The 13,967-nt window shown below is 41.4% G+C and overlaps 1 protein-coding gene across 1 annotated transcript in view; it reads right to left on the bottom strand.

Annotated features, from left to right (window-relative positions):
* The window catches only part of SUPT16H (SPT16 homolog, facilitates chromatin remodeling subunit), a 41,607-nt gene that overhangs the window by 17,114 nt on the left and 10,526 nt on the right, over nucleotides 1-13,967 (bottom strand). Inside the window, exons 2-7 of the mRNA XM_004698450.2 lie at nucleotides 6,952-7,044; nucleotides 5,839-6,009; nucleotides 3,965-4,117; nucleotides 2,595-2,741; nucleotides 1,397-1,548; nucleotides 530-702 (exon numbers count right to left, since the gene is read on the bottom strand). Of these exons, the coding sequence (XP_004698507.1) occupies nucleotides 530-702; nucleotides 1,397-1,548; nucleotides 2,595-2,741; nucleotides 3,965-4,117; nucleotides 5,839-6,009; nucleotides 6,952-7,044 (889 nt within the window). The remainder of the gene's footprint in view (nucleotides 1-529; nucleotides 703-1,396; nucleotides 1,549-2,594; nucleotides 2,742-3,964; nucleotides 4,118-5,838; nucleotides 6,010-6,951; nucleotides 7,045-13,967) is intronic.

The following is a 13,967-nucleotide window of genomic DNA, read 5'->3' as shown; positions in this document are numbered from 1 at the left end:
AAGGGGCACAGGGGAGCGGCAGAAATAGTTTTGAAATAAATGTTTCCCCCACCACTAAAGCAGTTTCTCAGTAGTCTGTGAATTATAGGACGTAGAGTCTTACGAGTGGTAGGGCGCAGAATATGTGTGTCTCTCAGTGTGTGTGTGTATACATATATATAAACCCCTCTACTTATTCCTAATTATACTACTTGAGACTCACCGAGCCAAGGGAATGGTGAATTACCTGGTCTCAATGAAATAATTTTTTTAAGAATTGGGCTAGATGGCATCAATTAAACTTCTATTAGGGCCACTGAATGTTAATTGTCAGATGCTGAGACTCTGTCTGGCTTTAGTTTTTCAAGATCTAGAAAATGAATGGATATTACAAGCCATATTTAGATATGGTGACCTCAGAGGAGGCCCTAAATGATCTACGATATGACTTCTAACTTCTCGAGGCTGACTTGGCAGTATTCTGCAGGACTGGTACCTGGGAGATCTGGGCATCAAGGCCTGAACAATGGTTTAAAGATGGCAAACTCACCATGTCGTAATTCCTTTAACAGCTCCTCTTGAAGCTGTAGCAAAAAGTTGTAATTCTCTTGAACTTCCGGAGAAGGATCAACCATCAAGGTACGAACGAGGTTGGAGCAGTAAGATTTAAAGCGAATACCCATGGCACAAGTGATGGCCCCAAAATGCATGTGATTCTTGTCACTGGGACGAAAACACAGCGTTACCACACAGTGGAGTCCTTACTATCACTGGCACATGAAAGCTGTAATTGCTACTCCCCCTGCAATACATCAGAGCTGCAGTGGAATAATGACCTGAAACTTTTGGAAAATAAATAAATGATGACTTATTTAGGTTCTGGAGTAAAAATTGAATTTCTACCCCAAACTTCGGGGTAGAAATCCAGTGAAAAGTTTGAATTACTATAGAATGAAGAGGCAAAGAATATAACGAGTTATACTCATTGTAGCTTAACAGTATGCCTTGAGAAGTCATGTACCCACCACTACACTATGAACTGCAAAATTAAATTTAAAATTAAAATTGATTCCATCAAAATGATAAGGAGAAACAGCATGCTTTAGAGAGTCTTTAAAAATTTGAAGTAGGTATTATGAGAAATCTAATTTCTGAACGGGTTTGGGATTTTCCCCCAGAATAGTAGTTTGCTTTTTACTAGCATTCACAATAACTTGGAAAAATACACTCAAATGCTAACAAAACTAAGAAATATGTGAAAAAGTGATGTGTGGGAAAAATAAAAATGCCAAACTCACTATTCTCTCAGTTTTCTACAAGGAGCATGTCTTACCATTTGTACTCTAAGAGGAGACTCAAAGAAAGATACACTCGAAAGGCAGAACTCTAGTTGCAGTTTAGAAATGCTCATATTTACCTCACCACACTGAACTTGAGGTTATAGTTGCCCCCGCTCTGGATGATCGGAGGATAACACATTTCCACAGTAGAAGGGTCTGCCCCGGCTAAGTATTTCTTCTCCTCAATGGCCTTTTCCACAGACTCGGCCAGTTTGCTGTGCCTAACTTTCTGAAAGACCAGAAACAAAGTATCACTTAGGGGAGGGTGGCTAAGAGAGGTGTCAGCTTTGGGACATCCTTCTCTATGGTAACACCCTTTCTGACCTCATTCTACATTAGAGTCTCACAGCATGGCTCATGGGCCAGATGACATTTTGGCACACATGCAAAGCAAGTCAGAGGATAGTAGTGTAACTTAATACTCATCGTGGGTATCTCTTTGAAGACTAAGTGTGCCTGAACCAAGTCATGTATTCATAATCGCCTACTATGCATGTGAAAGCTGGACAATGAACACGGAAAATCAGAGTAGAATTGATGTCTCCGAATTATAGTGTTGGCGAAGAATATTAAATATATTAAATATACCAACGACGGCCAGCTGAATAAACACATCTGTCTTGGAAGAAACACAGCCAGAATGCTGGTAAGAGGGGAGGATGGCGAGACTTTGTCGCCTATACACTGCACTGTTGTCAGAAGGGATCAGTCCCTGGAGAAGGACGTCGTGCTCGGTAAAGTAGGTCTTCAATGAGACAGACGGACGGACGGACGCAGGGGCTGCCACGCTGCGCTCAGCACCGCAACCCTTGCGGGGAGGGGGCAGGGCCAGGTGGTGTTTGGACCTGCTGTGCAGAGGTGGGTGACCGCCTGGATGGCACCCACAGCAACAGTGGGATTGATCAGGGTTCCCAAGAACTATTATAGGGAGAAAAAAAAGGGTTCCTCGGGGGCAGGGCGGGGCAGGGAGGGGACAAAGGGGAGCTGATATCAAGGAGTTCCAGAAAGAAAATGTTTCAAAACTGACTGTGGTAGCGATTGTACAGTACTGCTTGACGTGACTGAACTACGGAATGTTCTATCTGTGATTTCCCAATAAAACGATTCAAATACTGGGCAACCTCCAGAAATCACACTAGAGCTTTAGTCATTTTGAAAGAGATACAATAGTAACACACCACCAACTTAGGTTATCGACTTAATTTCAAAACAGCAAACAAATGAAAAAAGCACCCCCGAAAGTTTGCGGGAAGGGACTTCTCCCTCCCCATTTACCTCGTCTGCATCAACGATCTCCATGACTCGCTCCTTGAAGAACTTGCTGAACACCTCGGAGGTGATGCTGGCTGCCTTCTTCATGAGCAGGAGCTCCCCGTCCTCCTTCACCGCGATCGTGTACGCTACCACTGCACTGATGTCTATCTGCAACCAGAGCAGGACGAGTTTCCAACAGACACACCTCCACGGAATTACTAAAGAAACCTAGCTCTTCCCCTTTGAACATGGCAACATTTTTCGGTTGTTGTGGAACGAGTCATCACTAGTTAGTGGAGTATTTTGAAAAGAGTGGAAGCAGAAAGCATTGCTCCTAGGGGTCACACAGTCCATACACACGCTTGTTTACTCTAAACCAGATGTTTCCACAACCAGGCGATGGCTGCAGACAAGCTCTCTCAGTAATACGCGTGTCTTACTGCACTTAATTCGGGGTCTTCCATCAGTGGCTCCTGAGGGGTCCACTGGGTCAGTTAAATTCAAGGCAGAAAGAGGTCATTCAGGTTTCTTTTAGGTTCTGAAAGGGAGTAATCTGGAACCACTTTCTTGAAAGACAAAGGCTGATCACGGAGACGTACTGAGAAGTAGTTTCAAGAAAATGGGAAAACTGCACTGGGAAGTGAAAGGCTGGGAAAGCGGAGTAATTTTCCCATCGCAACAGTGCACCTGCTCATTTCTTCAAGGGCTGCCCTCAGGGCTTACCACCCACCGCACAACCCTAATCTGCCCCATCAGACCTCTTTCTGTCCCCGAAGTTCAAAGAACATGTCAAAGGAACATGGTGGATGCTCGAGTATGCCCAAATGGGTCTTTTGATGTGGTGTACACCAGGAGGGCAGATTCTCCACAGAAGGGCAAGCGATGAAACCATCAGCCTCCGAAGCGGCCACACAGGGAAAGCACTCCAAGGAGCACGGGCTCTGCACTTTGAGATTTTTGATTAATGTAAGTGCCCGTGGTTTTGCAGCAGCACTTTCTGACTTACCCTCACATTTTTTCTTGGATTCAGGAAGCATGAAACTAGTCTTCCTAGTTCTGTGGAGTAAGTTAGGTAAAGTCCCTTCTTAGAGGTTTTCTAAAGGCTGAAGGACGTAGACAGGCAGACAGGCAGGGTGGTGGTGTGTGTGTGAATGGCTGGGTTTCCCCCAGTGTCCCTGACCGAATCCCTGACTGGTCTATTCCTGACTGACGAGGATCAGTAGCTAACTGTCCAGCCAAGGGGGGTTAAAAAATGGAAAAGCAAAAAACATGGTTCTCTCAAGACAAACTCCCTTGGCTTCCTGCTCTGGAACCGCGCCGCCCGTGTGTGTGTGTGTGTGTGTGTGTGTGTGTGTGTGTGTGCTGAACTCCCGATGTGCGCCAGCTCTTACTTTCTCGAAGCCCTCCTTGTGGAGGCAGTCGTTCCAGCTCTTCATGAACTCTCCAGGGAATTTGTCTTTGCTGAACACCCCAATCTTCTTGCCGTTCTTGCTTTCTTTAATGGCGTCCACCATTTTGTCAAAGCTGCTCTTATTGCTCTCATTCTATCAGTGCCGAGAGAAAGAAAAGGGGTTTGTGAATTAGTTTTACACGAGACATCAAGATCAACTGCTAACAGAGAAGGGCACATTCTAAACTGTAAAAATAATACATCACCCACCTAGTTCTCTAGGGCTGACTGCAGAACACCAAAAGGTATGAACATTTATTTGGATAGTTTCATCTACTTCAGTGAAAATGTCATAAAAGGTAACAAAACTATTCATCTTTCTCCCCCACCTCCAACCCTCACCAGGTACAGCTAAGAAATTCAAGTCCTTGAAAAATATTCTGAGAAAATTTTCAAGTAGGCAATATGACCAAAAAAAGGGCGTAGTTAATAAAAACTGGAATCAGGAGTGAATGAAGACGTATTAACCGCCTGTAATACGGGGACAGAACAATTGTGCTTGCTAAAAGAAGAGAGCTTGAAGCACTTACTGATGAAGCTTAAAGTCTACCGCTTTCAGTACGGATGCTTAGAAAACAAAAACTCTCACAACTGAACAATAGACAACATCACGATTGATGACGGAAAAATGAAGTTTTGAATTGACTTCAATCCATACTCAACACCAATGGATGCAGCCGTTAGGAGATCAAATGACATTGCATTGGGCAAATTTGCCACAAAGATTTCTTTTAAGCACTAAAGAGTAAAGATGTCACTTTGAGGACTACTGTGCGCTTAACCCAAGCCATGTTCTTTTCAATCACCTCACAGGCATGAAGGTGAAAGGTGGATCATAAACGAGGCCGACTGGAGCAGAACTGACTCGAATAATGATGTGAATAATGGTGCTAACCAACGACACTAAAAAAGGACCATATACAACACACACACAAATCTGTCTTGGAGACAGTACAGCAAGAACGCTCCTGAGAAGAGAGGCAGGTGGGACGTGTGTCACGAATTTTAGACATGCTATTGGCAAGGGCTAGTCCTGGGAGTAAAGGGCCAGAGAAACAAAGGGAGCCCCTCAATGAGACAGACTGACACCGTGGCTGCAATACAGGGCTCACAGAGCGACAATTGCGGGGAGGTCCCAGCACTAGGCAGTGTCTCACTCTATTTCACAGACGGTTCTGTGAGTCAGAACAACAACATCAGAAATGAGATATGGCCAAGTTATTTTTAAGAATACCTAAGTTTATATGCTCTAATTAAGGCACTCTGATGAAAAAGAAACAAATTGCCAACGTTTCTGTGAGTGGACTGAAATTGCTACAGCATACCTCAGATACTGGGGGTTCAGCTCCAGACCACCACGATAAAGCAATGATGACAATGAAGCAAGTCATACAAATTTTTTGGTTCCCTCCTCAGAACACATAAAATCATGTTTACACTAGACCATAGCTTACTTAGTAAGCGTGCAATAGCACTATGAAAATGTCTGAAATGTCACGAGTCTCCCACGGTGACGAGACACACAAAACGAGCACGTTCTGTTGGAAAAAGTATGCCTACAGATTTGTTCAATGCAGGGCTGCCACAATCCTTCAAGCTGTTAAAAACAGTATCTACAAAGCAAAACTCAATATAACGAGGGGTGCAGGTAATGAACTCGTTTCTCACAGTGATGATATAGGGCACCTTGTGATCACAACCACCATAACTTGCTAAACGCTTTCCCTCGCACTCGCTGAAATTTCAAGAAGTCAGATGTTGATCACATTTAAACATTCTCTCCCACTTTAGATGTAGTCTTCCCTTAGTCCTGACCTTTTCTCGTACTAGCAGTGTGATGGCAGGCGCCCCGTTAGCATTCTCATTGCCCTTAGTGTTGGCAATCTGTTTCAGGAACTCCACCTTCTTCTTGCTAGCCATAAAGATGATTTTCTCATCACAGAAGACCATGATTGTATCAGTCAGTTCATAACCAAAGAGCCAGGTCTGTGGGAAAAGACAACAAGAACTACAGTATTTATAGGTAAAGAAAATTACGGACTCACTCTGAAATTTGTAGATAAATTATGGTATCCGGTGCTGGCTTCCAATATCTGGATGCCTACTTATTAAAATGAGATCGACCAGGAGTTGGTTTCTTATCAGAACTCAATGTTGGCACATAGGGTAGAATATGCTACTTGATCTAATTTTATAGGTATGAGATATTCTATAATAAAAAATAACACATCATTTGCATGGTTTCTATCGATCTGAATCATGTCAAAGATTAACAGAGTAGAAATACATAAAAGAAAGGCTAGAGTAACATTCTAAGAGAACTGTACATTCCACTTCACAAGAGATTACTCGTTGCCTACCAATTATTCTCTAAGAGACTTGCGATTTTTAGCTGGCATATTAGAGAGCAAAAAGACCATTTCCTATCTTTTCCTGAAGCAGTTATTTCTAAACTAAATTTTCACAATAAGATCCAAGTGGGAAATTTATGTGGAACCTCAGTCCCCTTAAAAGGAGGTCTTCCGTTTTCATCCCTTCTCTATCTTTGTCCTTGAAATGCAGACAGGAAAGCTAGAACTCTAGCAAATGTCTACTCTGTCAGGGCAGAGCAGACTTGAACAGGGCCTGGATCCCTGAATGCATGAAAGAAAAAGAAATAATTCTGTTTAAGCAACTGTTATGTAGGGCTTTCAGGCATATGCTGTTAAATATTTTCATCAATATGCTTTACTTCTTGTTTCCTTAGTTTCAAATCAGCCTGTCCATATGAAATTTATATGATGACGGTAATCTCCCATTAATACTCTTGAGCCGATATGGTATTGGGATGGCTACATTGAATCTTTTAGTGTGACTAGAGGCTACTCTACCAGCCAGTACAAAAGGTGCTTCAATGACTCCTAGAGTTAAAAACTGCTGAAATCTTACCTGTAAGGCCGTTGATTTGGCATAAACAATTTCTTCATCAACACCCACTGACACAACAATGGCATCAACATTGGCATACTCATCTTCTCCTTTCTGAAAAATAAAAAGTAAATTTGGTCACTTCCCTTTTCCGCTAGCAAAATAGAAACACTATATACTAATAAAAGTGCTAAATTTGAAGCTAAGATAGCTTGGCAACCTCGTAGCTACTTTTTTTTTTCCAGGCAGCATATCACTTTATTTAGCATAGTCAGTGGAGTGATCACTCATAATATTCATAGATTTCAGGGGTCTCTCGGGTGGCATAATGGTTGTGTATTAGGATGTTAACTGCAAACTCAGAAGTTCAAAACCACCAGTTACATCTCTTTTGATGGCTTCACCAAGCCTCATGTCCTTTTCCAGGGACTAGTCTCTTCTGATAACATGTCCACAGTTCTTGTGACAAAGTCTGGCTGTCCATCTTCCAAGACAGATTTATGTCTTGATGCCGACCACGATGATTACAATTATTCTTAAATAACTACACCAGTTAAGAAGTCTGAGCTCTGTGTTTTGCAAACAGCAAAATGTTATTCATTTGGATACATTAATTTGAATGTACTTTTTGCTTCCTGAGAAACAGCATCATTACTTCTACAGTCTTCCGTCGAAATCAATAACCAGCCTTGTAAAGCCAACTTGACAGACATAAAGGGTGCACTGTAAGGAAATGCCTGGGGGACGGAAGCACAATGAATGTTCCACATAAGGGAACTCTAGATTCTAGAATGCCTGAATGACTACAGGTCCAAAATTGGTGGCTTGGAATGTCAGCTATCCATCAGCATACGTGTTTTCAGTTATTTTTCACTTGGATTCTTTTTGAACTTGCAGAGTTTGTTCTGATGAACTGCAAGGTTCCACACATTCACCATCTTCAATGCCACATCCCTGTGGTTTTTCACATAAACGTAGCACTTTTACATTTACAAAGCGTATTTCCGGGCCTTACCTCTTTGCTCTCGCTCTCCATAGCTACTTTAAAAAACAGCTTTGAGACTTAGCTCACAAATTACACAAAGTGTATAATCCAATAGTTCTTAGCATATTCAGAATTGTTCATTATCACTCCATCAAGTTTCATAACATTTCCATCACCCCAAAGAGAAACCCTGTGGCCATTGCTATCATTTCTCATCTTTCTTTACTTTACTTGCTCGAGGCCCTAGAAACCAGATTCCTAAGAATTTGATAATCCTTGACATTTTATATAAATGCAGTCACATAACATGTGGCCTGCTGTGTTTGGCTTTTCAATAAGTTTTCAGGGTTAATCCACAGTATAGTATACACTAGTACTTCATTGCTGTTTACTGTTGAATAATATTTCATTGTATAACTATCACTATATTTATCTACTCAGCAATCAGCTGACAGTGGGGTGTCTCTTTTATATTTTGGTAGACTGCTACTATAGTATGCACAAGTACTTCATTGCTGTTTACTGTTGAATAATATTTCATTGCATAGCTATCATTATATTTATCTACTCAGCAAGCGGCTGACAGTGGGGTGTCTGTAGATTGCGAGGTCAGAGTGTACCCATGCTTCACCTTGAGGACCTGTCCGACGGTTTTCCAGAGTCTACTATGCTACATTCCCAACAGCAGTGAACGAGGAGCACATCTTTCCATCCCTTTGTCATGATCTATCTATTTGACTATGGACATTCTGGTGCAGTGGTAGAATTCTCATGGTTATCACGTGGGGAACACAAGTTTAATTCCACCACTACCAGTCATGAGTTGCGACCACCTTCAGGGGAAGTTTATGCGCTATGATGCTGAAGGCCACAATTACAGCTGTCTGATCTCTAACCAAACGTAGGTAGGACAGCACCAGGCAGCGCCTGCATGATTTCATTACAGTGTGCATGGGTCACTGTGCGATGGCAGCTAACAACAATGTTGGGTATCTTGGCTGTCTCAGTGTAGTCTTCATTTGTAATTTTTTGATCATTAACAATGTAGAGCATCTTTTAAAATGCTTGCTGAACATCTTCATACCTTTTTTTTGGAAGGACTGTATATTCATATCCATTGCCCCACTTTTAATGAGCAACTGTCTTACTAAGTTGTAAAATAACCTTTTATCTCCTAGATATACTTCAGATATAAGTCCCTTATCAGATACAATTTGCAAATAATTTCTCCCATTTAGTGAAGCCGTCTTTTCACTGTCTTGATGGTTGGTGTCCTGTGAACCAAGTGTTTTCAATCCTGACCATGCCCAAATGACCTATTATGTTGCGCCTTTAGGGGCATGTCTGAGGAGGCTTTCCCAACCCAAGGTCACAAAGATTTACAAGTTTTATGCTTTTAGCTATTACATTTAGACCTATAATTCATCATGAGTATATTTTTTGTATGGTGCCAGGGAGGGATTCAACTTCATTCTTTTGCATGTGAATATACAGCTGTTCCAGCACTATTTGTGGAAAGGACTCCCCCCTCCCCTCACTGAAATGCCTTTGCATCCTTGTTGAATATAAGTGCTCATAAACTTGAGGGTTGACTATTGGACTCCAATTGCACGGATCTACAAGCCTATCCTTATGCTACAGTTTTGGTTACTCTGCTTAAAAAAATGTTGAAAATAGAGAACACACACCAATCCAACAATTTCTACATGCAAATTCAGTGACATTAATTGCATTTTCTAGGCTATGCAAACACCCTCCCTCCTCCCCCCATTGTCCTTTCCTGATTAACAGGAAAGCACTATCCCCTTCCTTTCTAATCTTCCAGTTGCAGTTAGTCCCTGTGCAGCTCTTTCTACAAGAGCACAATGGTCAGAGCAGACACCCCTAACCAGTTAAGCGAACCCACTGTTGGTTTTCAAGAACACTTCAGGGGGTATTTTTGGTTTAAGGTTTAAAGATGATCTCAGAGCAATAATTTCAGGGGTCCATCTAGCTCCCACGGGGCCAGAAATTCTGAATCCCATGAGGATTTGAAACTTTATTCTCGATCCCATCCACTTTGATCCAGAACCTTTTAAAAATTCTTTGACCAAAATTTTCAGTCATGGTAGCCTGGCACCAACCAGTTCTGGTCTCCTGGCAAAGGAGTCCCATCAGCTACTCATTAAGACCCAAACACTGGTAATTCTACATATAAAGTCAAATTTCTGGCTTCTTCTATTTAGTCAAGAAACACACAAAATATTCTCCCACATTAAAAATTCTGGTTGGTAATAAGAATATAACTACTGTTACGCTGCGGTGAGCGTGGCTACCGAAGGCTCCATTTCTTTACTACAACCAAGTCTGTACCACAGGAAGGGTTGTATGCAGAAATTGTATGTATTACCCATCAATCTGCAGGGAGAAAAATGAATTCCTTTAGGTTGGTAAAAATACATAGTGTCAGTCCTCGGTGTTGACGCAAAGGCAGTAATAGTTAAAAATGCTAGGGCCTGCCTTAGCACAGATCAAGGCTGGGATACCCAGTGTACTTCACGATCACATACTGACATAAAGAAAACAAGCTTCACTTAAGAATATTGTCAACACTGCTAAAATGATTTAATATTGTGAAATCTTAGCTCCCTAATACAGAATTTTAAAATACTGTGGGGAAAGCAATGGGATGTCCACAAAGCACTTCCGTTACATCCAGAAGTGTGATGATCATCAATGAGAAACACTAGTCTCACTGAGTAGAAGCTGAACTAAGCACACTAAGACTTTGGTATCTGGAAGAATTTCCTGAAAATGGAGTGAGCCTGCCTCTCACGCTGAGGAAAACTCATGTTTGTTGTCAATGATAAAATTTTGTGGAAAAAAAAAAAAAAATTTTGTGGTTCAGAGTGTCGACAGTTCAAAATCACAAGCAACTCCACAGGATAAAGACAGGGCCTTTTACTCCTGTAGGCAGTCTTGGTAACTGGGAAGGGCGCTTCTACCTTGTCCTGCAGGTCTCTCTGAGTCGGTCAGTAATACCTCGACAGCAGTGAGGTCATTGTGAATCTGACACAGTGGTGACATTAATGTCTATGGTTCTTTGATGGTGGAAAATGTATAACTAGAATGAACTGTGAGACTATATAGAAGATATGAAACACTCGGGGAAGACTGGGGAAACTCAGTATTTTTCAAATATGTAATTCATGAAGCTACAAAGTGGTAAAAGACCCCAAGTGTATGAGACCAGTAAACAGACTTCAATATAACTAAATTGTAAAAAGCTCACTACTGTGGTTACCTAGTGTACATCTCAAGCACTACTTTTCAGTGTGGTTAAAAAATATCCACAATTATCTGGAAAAGTTATTAAAATATTCCCCACCTTCCTCAGCTTAATATACGTAAACTTTCGCAGTCATTGAGTTAATGCTGATTCATAGCAACCTCCTGCGAGTTTCCGAGATGGTAATTGCTTATGGGAGTGGAAACTAGCCTTTATCCTGGTGGTTTCAATCTGCCCAACATCTGGATCACAGCCCAACGCATAACCACTACACCATCAGGACTCCTGTAGAGACCATAATTGCTATGTATGTCTGATATAAACCACATCAACGAATATGCTTTTATGTCCTGAGTCACTGAAGAATGTACAAGAACCCTGATCCAAAGTTCGAGGACCACTGTGCTGCGATTCCCAAGAAACATATTAACTTTAGCATCATTCTCCTCCATCCAATTGTTTTGCTAAATATTATATTCCAGTTTTTCAGAAAGCACGGGATTTTGTGGCAGTTATACAGCTACAACCACAATAACCGCCCCAAATTACCAACAAGCACTTCCCTATATATTTAATGCCATTCTGTGTTCTGGATGCAAATATAGGAAGGGGCTTCAGAAGTTCCTGAAAAACTCCAATATCGCATAATTCCATGTTTTCACAAAAATTTAAAACCCTTTTTATAATTTTATTCTTAAACACGTGTCTGTAAAAAAAACCCCACCAAATTAATAAAATCCCATTTAGTGTTTTTTGGTACTTGAAATTTGGTCCAGGTAAAAAAATAACAATGTATAAAGGATCAACTTGTATAAAATTCAAAATAGACACAAACCCAAACCTACTGTCATTGAATGAATTCTGACTCAGAGGGATATATGGTAGCACGTATAGAGCACAATTATGTAACTCTATCATTGGTATGAGACAATTATCCATTAAAATAGGAACAAAGCATACCAAGGGCTCAAGTAGAAAGAAAATGTTTTCAGGATGATGGCAACAAATGTACAAATGTGCTTGACACAATGGATGGATGGATGGATTGTGATGAGTTGTACAAGCCCCTAGTAAAATGATTTTAAAAAGGAACAGAGAGGAGAAAAAGACACGTAGACCTTTCTATGACGCGATGGGAAACAAATCCAACAGATTTGGAGGATTTCAGTTCACAAAAACTCACAGGACCAGACAGTCTTTCCTTCTTCATTCTTGGTACCCGGGCCACTGTCAGTCAGCACTGACGATGGCTCTGTACTCTGCTCAACCTCATGCTTAAATGCTATATGAGAATTTCAAAAAACTCCAAACTCATTGCCATCAAGTCAGTTCCAACCCACAACAACCTCATTGGACAGAACAGAGTTTAACTGCCCGTGTGGGCTTCTCAGACTGTAAATCTTCATGGGAGTAAAAAGCCTCATCTTTCTCCCAAGGAGCGACAGGTCATTTCAAACTGCTGACCTTGCAATTAGCAGCCCAATGCATAACCCACTATGCCTCCAGGGCTCATGAGAATTCAAAAAACACATACAAATGAAACACCCCAAATTCACTGCCATTGAGTTGCTTCCAATTCATAGGAGAGGGTAAAACCCTTGTGGGTTTCCAGGACTAACTCTCTACAGGAGTAGAAAACCTTATCTCTACTCTCTCACAGTGGCCAGTGGTTTTGAACTGCTGACATTTCGGTGAGCTAATGTGGAAGAAGTGAACAGTGCATCCTATTAAGTCAGGGTTTACATTAGTATTATTACTTTTAAGTGTGGTTGGGTACAGGTTTATGTAGCAAGTTAGTTTTCTATTCAGCAGTTTACTGACATTTTGTGTTGTGGCATGAGATGCAGTTTCTTCAGTCTAATGGAACTCTTGCCATTTTCTCCTTGGGCTACCTTATTCCCATTCACTTGTCTTTTGCATCTCTTTCTGCCTTCTTGACTGTTATTGGATAAATGGCCCTTTTGGTCTGTAAGCTTGCTTGTTCTGAGAAACACATTCTGCAGGGGCATTGCTGTTTACAGGCCATTCTATTGCTTGGCTGGCAGGTGTGTCTTTATGATTAATGACTGCAATGGCAAAGGTGTTAAAAACATACTGATACCATGCCCCGATTGTCACTTGTTAAATACTAGCCGCTGACTGCAGCGTCAGAGCAGAATGGATGCAGCAGCACAATGTCCACACAGATGATTGTAGGAGTTGAGTTGGCTGTGGCTTTAAGTACTCAACCACAAAGCAAGAATGTCAGACTCTCACTATTCTTTCCAATGTTTTGATATATTGACAATATACCTGTGTTGGTGCTAGTCCTTAACATCTGCTACGATTTAACACATAGTTGTGCTCATGTACACTTACTTGTGAGAAAGATGTGAGTATTTAAGCTTAGAGCTCCACAGTGCTGAGAAGATTAAAAGAGGATGGCGAATATCAGCGGAGTGAGCAGAGCTGTATCTGAAATGCGTACTAAGCACTCTCACTGCGGTGATATTGATGAGAACTGTGTCGTCTTTGTAAAACCCCGATGTGCTTAGAGTGCAAGAGACACCACCGACTGGGAAAGGGAATGGAGTATGTATATATATGTTTGTACATTTCATTTTATTGGGGCTCGCACAACTCTTATCACAATCCATCCATCCATTGTGTCAAGCACATATGTTGCCATCATCATTCTCAAAACATTTGCCTTCTGCTTGAGCCCTTGGTATAAGCGCCTCATTTTTCTCTCCCTCCCTCTCCGCTCCCTCATGAATCCTTGATAATTTATATATTATTATTTTG

Source organism: Echinops telfairi, unplaced genomic scaffold, assembly GCF_000313985.2.
Source record: "Echinops telfairi isolate 266 unplaced genomic scaffold, ASM31398v2 ScPeMD7_18;HRSCAF=68, whole genome shotgun sequence".
In the NCBI taxonomy this organism is placed as follows: Eukaryota; Metazoa; Chordata; class Mammalia; order Afrosoricida; family Tenrecidae; genus Echinops; species Echinops telfairi.
Note: the sequence above shows the minus strand (reverse complement) of the source record. Positions and strands in the feature narration are given on the sequence as shown.